The sequence below is a fragment of the Catharus ustulatus genome, chromosome 3 (assembly GCF_009819885.2).
Source record: "Catharus ustulatus isolate bCatUst1 chromosome 3, bCatUst1.pri.v2, whole genome shotgun sequence".
Classification (NCBI taxonomy): domain Eukaryota; kingdom Metazoa; phylum Chordata; class Aves; order Passeriformes; family Turdidae; genus Catharus; species Catharus ustulatus.
Window position 1 is genome coordinate 56,868,853 of NC_046223.1, and position 13,514 is coordinate 56,882,366.

General features: G+C 43.7%; 1 protein-coding gene across 2 annotated transcripts in view; it reads left to right on the plus strand.

Moving 5' to 3' along the window:
* The first annotated feature begins 1,093 nt into the window (after positions 1–1,093).
* Positions 1,094–13,514, plus strand: part of CNKSR3 (CNKSR family member 3) — a 55,723-nt gene continuing 43,302 nt past the window's right edge. Inside the window, exon 1 of one of the 2 annotated variants that reach the window (XM_033054887.1) lies at positions 1,094–1,256. In XM_033054887.1, the coding sequence (XP_032910778.1) occupies positions 1,205–1,256 (52 nt within the window). In that variant the 5' untranslated portion in view covers positions 1,094–1,204. Of the gene's footprint in view, positions 1,257–2,237; positions 2,259–13,514 lie in introns of those variants that run through there. The other variant, XM_033054888.1, reaches the window with a different exon arrangement.

Below are 13,514 nucleotides of genomic sequence, written 5' to 3' on the forward strand. Positions count from 1 at the left end.
CTACTGGTTCCCCAAACCGGAACTAAACCTCTTCCCAATTCCAATAGGGGTCTGCAGCAGTGCGTGCCAGAAGGCAGCTGTTTGTGCCGCGGTGGGAAAGCTGGGCACAAGCACAGCTGGGCGCTGCACAGCCCTGCACGGAACTGACAGCCCCTGTCCCGAAGAGCTTCCATTTCAGCTGTGTGACTGGGGATAACAGATGGGTCGAGATGGGAGACGATGAAAACAGTGGGATACCGGACAGTCTCAAATCCCAGCTGCCTAACCACTCTTTAATCCTGCCAAGTTAAAATTTCACACTCTTACTGTCGCAGCAGAGTTTACTCTGTTTCTTCCTCACTGAGGAAGAGGAGCAGTGGGACATTTGTGCTTGCTACAAAAGAGCTTCAGGCTGGAAGACAATACCAGATAGTATTGTGATAGACACGATAAAAACTCCTGTTTTCTTCATGTTTCCTTGCTGCATGGGAAAGAGTTTGCTAGGCCGAGTTTTGTGCTCAGTGCTACGGAATGGCAGAGGCCAGTGTGCTGGGCACGCAGTTCTGGAGATCGGCCCTTAAACCTCTGAGAAGAGACTGACACACTCAGTAGGGGTTTCGGGAGGCGGCCAGGACACCAGCGACACGTTTCCCGTGAGGAAAGCGAGTCTGAGATGCAGCTGGTGCCTTAATGCAGCTCCCAAGAGAAAGCAGCAAAAGAAAAGCAAACTCTTCTGGTGAAACAGCCTCCACGCCCAAGGACGCTTTTAAGCGAGCGATTCAGAAACAAAAACCCCAAAAGCCAATACGGGGACAAGCGTGGTTCAAGGCACTCTGCAGTGGCTGCTAAAATTGCCCCAAGGCTGTGACTCACGCTGAGCCACCGCCGGAGCGGGGCGCAGTGCCTGGCCGCCCTCCACCCCACTCCCGGGGAAGGATGCCGGCCGACTCCTGGATCGCTGTCTCTCCGGACCTGCCGGAGCGGGAACCCCAGGAACTTTTTTCTCGGCACTTTCCAAGCACGCGGCCGGCCCGGCCCGGGCGGGACACGGCACCTGGGGGCGGAGCGGCAGCGGGGCGGGCCCGCGGCCGGCGGGAGGAGCCGGGCCGGGGAGGGGGCGGCCCGGAGCGGCGCTGCCGGGATGGGAGCGTGAGAGGGGGCGAGTCCGCAGCCGGAGGAGCTGCGGTCTGTCGCGGGGGCTGGTGCCGACGGGTTCGGACCCGCCATGGAGCCGGTGACCAAGTGGAGCCCGAAGCAAGTGGTGGACTGGACTAAGGGTAAGAGGGGGCCGGCCGTGCCGTCTGGGCTCCAGGGGAACTTTCCGGCGGCGCGCTGCGGGTGCCCTGCTGCCGCCGCGGCTGCTCTGCCCGGCGGGGCGGCTGCGTGGGCGGCGCGGGGAGCGCGGCCTTGGCCAGCGCCGGCCCCGCCGAGCCCCGGGGCTCCCAGGCGTGCGGCTCGGCTGCTCCTGCCGGCGTCCTCCGCGCCTGCTTGTGCGGGGTTTTCGGTGTTTTGTGGTTTTCTTTTTCTGACACTGGGAAAGAGAAAGTTTTGCAGCGGGAGGGGCTGACTCGTGATCCGTGTATGTACACATACGTACGTATATATCTGCAGTGGGGTTTCTACCCATGGCTCGGTCCTCCTCTCCCTGTGTTCGTCCTGGCCAGCCTGCTCGCATGGAGAGGGGGGGTTACTGTGCTCCTCCAGGCAGGTGGGATCGTGGAATCACAGAGTCGTTCAGGTCGGAAAAGTCCCGCGAAAGTTAACTTTCAGCTTCTCAAGCGAAATCTGTTCACGGTTCGAAAAAACTTCGGGTTTGTAAGTTAAGCGAGAAGTTTTCAAACTAGCTCAACTGAGCCAGAACTCTCTGTGCTGTTGAGCGGTGATGGGACCGGAGCGCTGGGCTCCCGCTCGGAGAGGTGAATAGCGGCCCCTTCGTCCGCCAGTCTGTCCGTCCATCCCTCCCATCCCTCATCTCCCGGCGTGTGCTTGTGTCTCTCCCGCCAGTAAAAACATCCTCCTCTGCTTCGAGGTTTGCTCGCAGTGCTGACATAGCAGCGAACGCCTGTCCCGGGGGGCTCGGGGGGCGGGATGGCTGCGGGAGCGCCGCTCCTGCCGGGGCAGTTCGGTGTTACCGGGGCTTCCTCCGAGGGCAGCTTCAGCCTCGAGCGTCACGCTCCGCTGGGACCTGCGAGTGCTTTCCGAATGCCCACCCGGGTGCTGCTGCTGGTGTTCCCGCTCTACGGGGAATGAATCAAAAGGGAAGCGGAGCTATGAGTTAGGTGAGGGATTTATGACTTCTGGAGTGTACGTCTCTCTTCTTTTTTTTTTTTTCCTATCTTTTTTTTTTTTTTTTTTTTCTCGGAGCATTACGTTTTAGCGTGATCCTCTTTGGTTACATAAAGTATTTCCCCAGGCTTATCCGGAGTCTGGGCTGGTGGGAAGTTGGGAATGCTTTGGGAGGCGCGGGCTTTCCCGGGTGCGAGCGGCCTCGCTCGCAGCAGCCATGACTGGCGCGCTGCGCTCGCCCCGCGCTCAGCGCTCGGCAGCCGCGCCGCTCCAGCCGCGCACATTCGGAAAGCAGGCTCGTGTTTTCACACGGCGGGAGATGGATACTCCCAGCCCTCCTGAGCGTGAGCATGTGCCCGAAGGGGCCGGTGCCAGTGCGGGACTGTCCAAGCAGCCTTTGTGAGGAGAGGATTCCACACGAACGTGCTGTGAAGTTATGCGTTAACATATAGATCACTTCCCTCGGAAGATCTCTCTTTTTTTAATGCTTGGTGTTGGTTTAAACAGGAGTGCATTGTTCCCATGAAATAAGCCTTTTGCTTTGGCATGTGGAATATTTATAGAAAGCTTTTCCCTCATTGTGTTTTTTCTCCTGGGTGCTGAAAGTTTGCTGCCTTGCCAGACTAAAGAGTAAACCTGCTAATCATTTTAAAAGCCTTTATTATTCTTAAGCATGCTTGGCTTCCTTTCTTGCATAATTTATTTTACTTGCAGGTTCCTTGAAAAAGTAACTCTACAGCTGGACCCTCAATTAGTGTTATGCAGAATAATTTGAGGGCTGGCTGTAGTTGGGAGGTGGATCTTCCGACTAATGCAAACACGTGTACTTTGAAATGTAAGGGAATAAATTAAAGACTGCTGGTGACTTTTGTTTGTGCTGTTGTTTTTCAGTTTCTAGGTAAGCGTTTGACTTGTTCAGTATACAGAGTCATTTTATGTCACTCCCTGTATGACAAGACTGTAATAAAGAAATGACATGTGGAAAATTTTTCTTTATGGTTGTACTTTCATCTCTGCACATGAAAATAGACACTTTAATAGCTAGCTAACAGCCTTATTAGCACAATGTTTCATAGTTTATTTAGTCTGAAATAGTTATTTACTGTGTAGTTCACAACCACTGGGTTTCGTGTTTGACCAAGACCAATTTAATTTTACCTTATGAATATTACATTTAATTCTCAAAGTTAGTTTTATGAAAGAAGTGATTGGAGGGGAGCTTATGCTCTTTGTTTTCTTGCACGTGCCTTCTGTGTAAAGTGGTGCCATGATCTCAACTGAACTGGTTGAACTCTGGGAAAAATTATTTGGCTGGCAATATCTGCTGCCAGTAGTTAGTGCTGTGGTGCCATGGAATTGTATTTTAGGAGCATGATGTAAAAAACTGCTGTGAGATGCCAACTCTCAGTGGGGAGATTGGTTTTGCAGATAATGATTCTTACTTATCATACAATGATAAAAAATATCTTGGCAAAATGTAGAGAATGGTGAAAATTAGTGGTCTGACTCAGTCCATTTTAATGTTCAATGGGAAACTGAGAATACTTGTGCAGGAACATTTCCCCTTCTCCCTCCCTCCTTTGAATCAAACTTTGATAGATTAATTTTTTAAAAATAACTTTTCCAAACCAAAAGGAATAATGGAAACTTACCCTTTTCCATTAGACAAACCCCTAAAAGCAAATTCCTAAAGTGGGCTGTATGACCACTGCTGGGCAGCTTATTTGCTTTTGGCCAACTTTTTTTTTTTTAATTGTTTTAAAGTAACTTTTTTAACACGGTAACTCTTGTTCTGAAGAGTTTTGCTCTGAGTTTTTCATTTGTTCAGTCCTTGGTAAATACTGTAAGAATCCTTTATCTAGAATTTAAAATAGAACCTACCAAGAAGTTATAAGATGAACATAAATATTTTTAGATATTTTTAGTCAAGTTTTAAATAAAAAGTGCTCTGTTCATTGTTACCAACAACAGCTGATACAAAACACAGTTGCTTGTCTTCTCTTGCTAATTCAGACTAGAATGCTGCTATTTTTTGTGAACAAGGGTGTTTTTTCTGGCACAGGGTGCTGTACTGGCAATAGCAGGCTATGAAGTTAATAAGAGCTGGTCTAGTTAAACTGAAGCTGCAGAGGAAGACTTGTACTTTTATTGCTAGCAGTTTTCTGTGTACATGAAGCATTTCTCAAGCTTTGACCAAAGATGTAATAACTTTTTAGCTACAGCTTCAATGTTTGAAAATGATCTGATTTTTTTTTTTTTTTAATAGTATTTAGGGGCCATATTCAGCCATGAAAAGGTATGTATTTGCCTAGTATGCTGTGTTGATTTACTCGTGCCTGGGCTGGCATGGAGTTTATGCTCTTTGAACAATATTGTCCACACTGTTTCCTAACTCAGCTGACAAGATGTGTTTGGGGTTTGTTTCCCTGGGTTGTTTTGACTTGATCCTTCTTGTGGGACAGACTAACATCTGGACAGTGTTGTAGTTGACCTGTGATCTTGCTTTTGTGCAGTGTAAGAGGCTTGGGGGCTCAAAGTCCTCACCTGTATATCACAGCACTCTCTTGTGTGCCTGAATTTCTTGAAAGTTCCTCAAGATTTTCCTAGAGTTATTCAGTTTGTTGCACATCAGGTGGGTGGCCATAGAAGTTGCAGCACATTTGCAGTGCACTCTATAAAAGTCACTTAATTTTGCTGGCATAATGACAATTCGTGGTATGGCCCCTGGCTACTGGAAGCCCCTCAGCTAAGGTCATCCTTCAGAAGATGTGAGGAAGAGGAAAGCAGCATTTGGCATAGAGCTCCTGTGTGAGAAATGTCACTGTCATCTTAGAGAACATCGCTGTGCCTCCTCTTTGTTTGCTGTAGCCTGATCTGTCTCTTCCCCCCTTTCCCCAGGCTTCACATGCTTGTGTGAGTTGTGACTTCAAGCAAAATTTTACATGGTAAAGACAGCTTGACATACTTGTGGTTAGAAGCCTCTGCTGTTGTGAGGCTCCATTACAGTCTGGCCTTTGTCACTGGAGCTGTAGGCTCAGCTGGCTGGGGATCACACGTCTGCTTTGGGCTCATCATCGCACTCCAGGTTCAGTTATTCCCTTTCTCAGTAGTTCATGGACATTACTTATTCCTGCCTATGTCATGAAATACTCAGATTTCCATTCCTGGTAAAGCTGTTGGGCAGTTACATTTATAGGTATGTCTGGGAGAAGAGGGAGAAATATTCTAATTTATTAATAGTTAGCAATTAATCGTGAGGGCCTGGCGTTCTTTTTTTAGAGCTATCTTGCTTACCCAGAGAGATTTCAACAAGGTCAGTCCTGTTAACTCTGTATGCAGGGAGCTGCAAACCAGAGCGGGATTTTAGAACAAATTGAGTGTTGCTTAGAACTGGAGTTATTTTTTAGCTTTTCTTTTTGGGCAGTCTCAAGTGAACGCCGTTGTTTTAAAGTTTTTTGGGAAAATCTAACACTAAGAAACCCCTGGTTATTTTGTAAGACAGGAGTATTTTGCTTTTAGTGAAGAATAGCAGGGAGAGCTGCTCATGCCTGGGATACAGAACAATCTCTTTCCTTCCTAACCTTTTCTTGATTACCTAAAAAATACTCTGTATGAGTATTTGTTGATTAGATCAAGGAATGGTATTGAATAACTGCTCTTTGCACATCCAAGCTTGCCGATAATGTTTTACTAGCAAAAGGTGGAATTTACTAAATATATCTATTTATATTTATTTGTGGGCTGAAACAAAGTAAAAACTTGCACTACAAGTTTGTTCTACTGCAGTTCTAAAGCTATTCATGTGTTATAGCTGAGTGAATACATATGAAAACATAAATCAAAGTTGGACTTTGTGTTCATGTGTTTAGATCACGTTTTCATAGTTTTTGCTGTGTTGCACTTTCTTGAGCTGCTTGTGGGTTGTGATTTTTTCCCTCTTGATCTTTTCATATTCAGTCAGCTCTGTTGATTTGACATTAAATTGCTGTTCAAACTACTGTAACCAAACATCAGAAGGTCTAAAAGTTGAATGCTGTTAGCATAATGTGTGGAAAAGCAACATTTTAAAAGCTGAAATCACCATAGGTATTAGTAGGAAGTTGATTGTAACTTTATAGAATGTAGTGAAACTGCCTAATTAAAGGTGCAGAGATTGGCCACTGTGCAGGCTGCTTTTCTCTTTCTTTCTTTAAAACTTGAGGGTCAGGAAGTAATTTGTATCTGTTGTTGGAGACTTCTATAGGAAAAGCCTCATTTTTGATGAAATATTGCTTGGGCTCCAGGTTTTCAGAACTCTTATGTGTTCCTTCCTTGCACTTTTTCCTGTTTTCAGCATGCAAAACTTCTTGAACGAGAATCATGCCTCTCCTTGTTTTTACACTCATTAGCACATTGCAAGAGCTACAGGAAGACAAAGTACAGGGCACTGGATAAAATTGTATGTTGAAATTTGCCATGGTGATTTGTTTTCTTTATTAAAAGACCCCAACAAAAAGCTGTTGCTCAACATATGCCACAGGATGAATTGCAGTATGAGTGATGTGTGAATGCAGCATATTATCAAGTACTCAAAAGTATGTGGGGTTTTTGGGTGATGTTTGTTCTTTTTTGTCTCTTAAATAAAAATTTCTGAATTGCCTGGTTTAAGTAATGGAGCTCCTTCCAGGAATGTCTAACAGATGATGACTGGTCATGGTTAGGGAATTGCAGAAGAGATGGCAAGACTGCCCAGTTTTTGCTTTGCTTTGTCATATTAGGACAAGATTTCCACTGATGCTTCACACATAAGTCTAGACAGTGCCTCTGTGAATTAAGTGGAAGACATTGGTTTCCATTGTATATTTCCCATTGGTTTCCATTGTATATTTCCCATAGAAGCGATGATATTGTTCTGAATTTGCACCTTGCCTTTGCCTAATGGTATCACACAGTCAAGTCTTGCCTTCCTAGAGGAATGGTGTATCTGCAATATTTCTCCTTGCTCTGTCCTCCACACACCCCAAATAAGTCCTGTCAAAAGGAGGAGGTAGTGAGGTACTGATGATGGCAAGGCACATTCGAGTAGAGCAAAGAAAGGGTGGACAGAAGTTAATTGAACTGGGGTCACTATAGCAACCTTTCACACATTTATGGGAGTTCTTTGGGCCCCAGCTGCTTGTGGTGGTGGGGTGGCTCAAGATTTTAGTGTGTTCGTTCACAGTAAGAGATAGGAGATCCAAATAAAAATGCTGTTAGACCTGGTATAGACTCCTTGTGTCATTTGGGCTCATTACCAGAGTGGGATAGCTTTGGAGTCTGAGTCTATCATTCAAATCCCTGGGCCATGCTTCCTTTGCATGAGGAAATTGCTTGTGGCTTTTTATATGCCTGCCTCCATCTTTTCAGAGTACAAGCAATAACATTTCACAGCTTGGAGGATCTGCAGGAGGTACACTGAATCAGCCTGATCTGTTTTGCTGGCTCCCAACACTCATTACCTATTAAAATAGATATTTATGGTATTATGAAATGTAGCTAATTTTCATCAGACATCACATATGCTGGACAAAACCAAGCATCTGTGTTTGATTTGGTGAGATCAGATCACTGACCTCTGTAACTCTGGTCTACAGTCATGTGTTCAGCACCTGGCTGAATTCTGCTATAATACTGTATCAGTGCTGTGCTAAAGTAGTTTCTTATATGTGCTTTTCTGTACACACCTGTAATGAAGAATATTCTTTGTCACTGTAATGACAAAATACTTTTTTGGGCTGTTTCTTACACTAGTAGTTAGGTATAGGTAAGCAAAGTGTATGGTGTGCTGTTGCAATCAAAGCTTTATGGCATAAATGGGTTCTTATCTTGCTTCTTGATCAAAGGAAAGAACTTAATTGGTGCTCATCAAGGGCTAAGGCTTCTGCTAAGCAAGTGTTGGTACACGCTTCTGGGCTAATCATCCTGATGTCTCTGTCTTGGGTGTGCAAAGTGAATGTTGCTTAGGTTGCCTTGCTTTTATCATTGTGTTTATTTATCTCACAGTCTCGTTTTAGCAAAATGAAGTTGGTTGGGTGAGTGCTTTATTAAAAATAAAGCTGCAATAAGCCCATTTTGTCATTAAATCAAAGAGACCATCTCTGGTACAGGTGCCTTTCAAGCCAGAAGAGAAGGACTCAAAGTTTTGCAGGAGGCAGAGCACTGAGTTCTGGTACCTGAGCAGGTATCTTAGCACTGCACTGCTGAGGTGTGTGGTTGGCCATGCAGGTGGGGAGGGAGAAGGGAACAAAAAGGGGTGGATGCTTATTTCCCCTCCTCTCCCCACCCCTTAATAGGACTTGCCCTAAGTAGAGGCCTCTAAGGACAAGTTCAGACATGACTGAAGAATGTGGCCTGAAAAACATGCATAGTGGATGGAGATGTGCCCAGAGTATTGCAGAGAAAAAATGGAAACTTAGTGAAATACAGATACCTGCTCTGACATGAAACTCCTTTTTTCTTCCTTCCCTGACTGGTTCTGGTCAAGATATGTATTCCCTGCTTTACTTGCATCCTTTGCAAGGTGCTGGATTGTTTGTGTTCTGTCAATTTTACCAAATGGAATTATAAAAGTATTATGGCAAAAGTTACACTTAGTAATTGTTGGCATTCCTAAGGTGAGCTGCAATGGAAACTTTGGAAGAAATGAGACAAAACATAAATATGCTATGAATTCTGTCTGTCTGTAGTCTTTTTGGTCAAAATTTTTAGTATTTCTTGTGGTATTTGGACTTTGTTTTTACCAGAGGGTGTAACGTTATACTTCTTGTGAAATATAATCCCTGTGTCAACATAAAAGCATTGTAGTAGTTTCCTTGTATTTAAAAACAGGTCATCTTAGCTATACGTACTTCACACTATTTCAGACAATAACATTGGATAAATAAGTCTATATGTAGTTGAAACAAGGACTTGGAAATCAAACCTGCCAATAACATTTCTGTGTCTTGCTGGTTTTGGTTTTATCTCCTCAGAACACGTCTTTTTAGAGCATAACATGGTGTATAAGTTCCAAACTAATTAGCATCTTTGTATAAAATGGTCTCTTCAAACAAGACAATTGGACAATCACATTGGATGTGGCCATGGTACCAGCAGCAACAATATGTGCCGTTTTTTGCTGTAGTAAGATTATTACTGTCTTTGGAGAGGAATTCCAGCTCCCAGTAGAGTCAGTCATGACTCTAGGCATGTCTGGAGGCTTTTATTGAGCTGCCTTCCATGGAAATGGTAATTTCCAGGATTGTCAGGTAGTATGCATGCTTGCAGGTTTACTCAAATTAACATGGCTTGCTTGCTGCAGAGTACTGAAAGGACTGTGTGGTTTCTAACACATATATATAATTGAGCATAATGCATGTAAATTTTATTCTCCAATATCATCCTCAATTTTCCAGGGGTTAAGAGAGCATTGAAATGATAGTTGGAAACTTAATTATCTTTTGTGGCTTTACTGAATTATATTTTGCTCTTTATTATTCTGCCCTGTCATTGGGTGTTCTCAAAAATATGTTAGCTTTTGAAAACTAATTTTCTTTAAAGATTTAAACTGTTTTCATTCTGCCCATTATCCTCCAGCAGCAGCAGCTTTGTTAGCCATGTATGCATGGGCCTTCCTTTGAGATGCTTTTTGCACCTAGGAATTAAGCACTGTCTGGAACTTGCACCAAAAAAAATTGTATTCTGTAACAGACTTTAAAAAAAAAAAAAAAAGGCAAATAGCCATCAGTCAAATTGCCTGACTTCCTGACAAATATCTGATGATCTGATGATGCTTTGCTGTGGCTTAAAAGTCAAGAGAGACTTGTCTGGAGATTCAGCAGAGGTTCAGAAATATCTTGACACCACCCGAGTAGGAGGTAGAATACCTGCTCACACTCTTGCCTCTTCATCATCACTGAAAATGAGGATGTCAGATGGACTGGCTGAGGTACTTGCAGGACTCTTCCCTGCCCTCTCCTGTCCTGCTTTTCGTTTAGGAAGGTGGTGGGTCTCCTGGTCAGTTTAATGGTATTTTAGACTTGTCTATGATTCAGACAGAGCCCTCAGCTTTGCCATTGATGATCTTAAGATACCTTTGCCTTTGTTATGGTTGGGATGTTGCACTTGAACTCTGAGGTCTTTGCTATTTTAGGAAGTAGCATCATAACTAGGCCTGAAAGATATGAAATAATGAAAATGGGTTAGGCAGCTAATAGTTTCAAGCAATTGCTTTAGATGTTTAAAGTGATTATAAAATTATGGAGAAGCTCAAAGATTTGGTATTAGACTACTCTGTTGATATACCTTGTTTTTTGACCCAGTTGTGACATGCTTTAAAATGCCTGTTGTATTGAGTGCCTCAAGACAGTATGTCCTGGTTCATGGAAAGCACTTTGAGGGCTGGGTAAAATAATGCAAGAAGTAACTTTCAAGAAGATGGAATTCCTGATGGAAATGTTGTGAGGCTTTTTAAAATGAAGTAATTTATGCGTCCTAGTAATGACAGCAGCTCCTGGGAGACTGCAGTAGTGACTCCTGGGGATCAGTCCATGATGGAAAGGTATATGCACCATCAGCATCTTTCTGTTAATGTCGTGTCATTCAGCTTGCTACTGTCATTCAGCTTGCTATTGTCGTTCATCAGCAGGTGCTGATGGCTGGCGATTCTCATGTGGCTGCACTTATTCCTCCCTGGTGACTGTCAGAGTGTAAGGTGCTAGGCATCCGTGTTTCATAACCGAGTGGGAGGCTGTCATCCCAAAGCTGGCTATCTGGCACTGCATCAGCTGTTGCCTTGCAGCAGGCTGCTCCCTGACTTGCTCATGGGTGGAACAGTAATCACAGTGTTTGCAAGGGTGCACACACAAAGGAGAGGCAGATGTGAGTAATGAACCTTGCTGCAATCAGCCAAAACAGTTCCACATGGTGCTGCGAGAAGGCAGCCAAACCAGATTAAAGGAATCACCCCATTTCTTCTCGGGAGACAAGAGGCAAGCAGTTTTGCAATGCTTTTTTGTTTCCACTGTGGGAACAGGCAACAGAGTGTTAATTGCCTGAATTCAAGAAAAGGAGTTCTTGTGACTAATGAACTACTCCTTCAGCCACAAAAACCTTGTAACTTTTAAAAGGCAAGCTCTTAATTGTGTGGTGGCTGTAGGACGGGAAGGGTTGCTTGTATTAAGCACATAAAGCTATCATGCACACAAGGTTCATGTGCTCGACACACAAAGTTCATGTGCTCGACACACAAACAAGCTATGTAGAGTGCACTGTTACTGCTTTTGGAAAATGAAATAACTTTGTGCTTGACCCGTTGTATTTATTTCTAGGTTCAGCAAAGACCGAGAATGAGTATAAAATTTATTCTTGCTGCAAAGATGCCGACTTATTTTCTTCATGTCAGGGCCATAAGCTCTTACAGCTGACAAGGCATGGAAGAAGTCACCTTAGGAGGCATGCTTTGGAGGGGACACTGCTTTTGTTACCTGCAGTCATTGTGTAAATACTTGATTAACATTAATATTGCATGTGATTGAATTCTGTGTGTGTACTTTCATTTTTATTCCTTTGAAAGTGTACTTCTCTATGCTGCTGTGAAGTTCTTTGCAACAATAAACTAGATGACCAGAGGCTTGGTGATGAGATGTATGTGTGAGCTGATAGAAGCCAACTCCAGATAAAATGGACTCAAGGTTGATTTTTTGCCTGCAATCGCGATGGGTTGTTTGTTTTTCAGTTTGAGTTTTGCTTTGCCAGGAAGTTTTGCTGTGCAGTTATCTCTAAAGGCCCCCCTTACTAGGGGTTTTGGAAATGGAGGAGGGTGGGGGTCTGGCCTGTCCCCTGTATTCCTAAGCTCTCCAGGCCTGAGCAGTTTACCATGTAGGAACAGGGACTGAGGAGCTGCTGTTAGCTCAAATACATGCTTTTGGTTCCCATGGCTGTCATTGCAGCGTCTTTTCAGCAGGATTAGCATGTGTGCATGAGATGGGTAACAGTTGAAGTTAGTGTCTGCAGACCAGGAGGTTGATGACAATTTTAGGTCTCTTAGAATTGAAAACATTGGGCTAAAATAAATGTTTTTCATATTTCAAATGAGTGGGATGGGATATCTAGAGTAACTTTGGGCTAACTTTTATATTGCCCTGTTTATAATATGCTTGTAATGTTCTCCTGTGGATTGCTTGCTTTTGAGATACTGCTACTTTTGTCGGTTTGAAATAAACATTAAGAGGAAAATAATGCAAAGAAATCTTTTGTGCTTGCTGCAGTTGAAGTAGTGTGGGTGTCTAAAGGTCTGTTAAATGGTTACTTTGGGGTGAATGTCTACAATGAAAACTTTCTGTAGCAGTTTTTTATCAACTTTACTCTTCTGGGTGTTCTTCCCTTTATTCCTTGTATTTTCCCGTTAATGTGATCTTTCCTAGATTATATCCTGTCATGTTGGTCTTACTTGGGTAACTTGTCACTTACTTGACATAACTTACTTGTCTCCTGGCTGTTTTACAACAATTTTCAGAGGCGTTTGGATCTTTTTTCCCCCCTACTGTAAAGAAGATGCTTACAGATGTGACAAAAGGCAGCAAGCATATATATATGTGTGTATATATATGTGTGTCTATATGTATATATATATATGTGTATATATATATATAATATAATTGTTTTAGCCCTTATATGGAGAGCTCTCATTCTTTTCTAGTTAGTGGTAAGCAGAAGACAGGAGTGCTTGATGGCTTCTATGATGACAGCTAGCAAATGAGTTGTTCACAGTTTTCTGCTTACGGGTCACTATTGCTGGTGCAGAGGGCACTGCTGGAGTTGGTGGGTTTCCTGGAAGTTTTGGTAGAGAGAATGCGGGGAAGGTGTCACTCTCAGTAGCAGTCTCGGTTCAGGGATGTGGAGCCAAGTCTGCATAAACAGAGATTAATGTGTAAGACACTTTTTTTGCTGTTTCAATAACTTCTGAATATCACAAATGCCTTTAATTTAGAAAATAAACCCTCCTCCTTCCACCTCTGCCCCACCTTCCCCCACCATTCCCCACCTCGTGTAAGGACCTAATGATTAACTCGGGTGTAAAGAAGGTCACTACAGTGCCTGTAAGAGAAGAATAAAGAGTGATCAAACAAGTTTCCATAAATCACCATCTTAAAAGTCCATTTCCATAAAGTTAACAAATAGGGCCACTCTCAGGGGTTAAAGAACTTCAACCTGACTGCAGGTTCTAGCTTCCGCTGCAAAGTACTGCACTC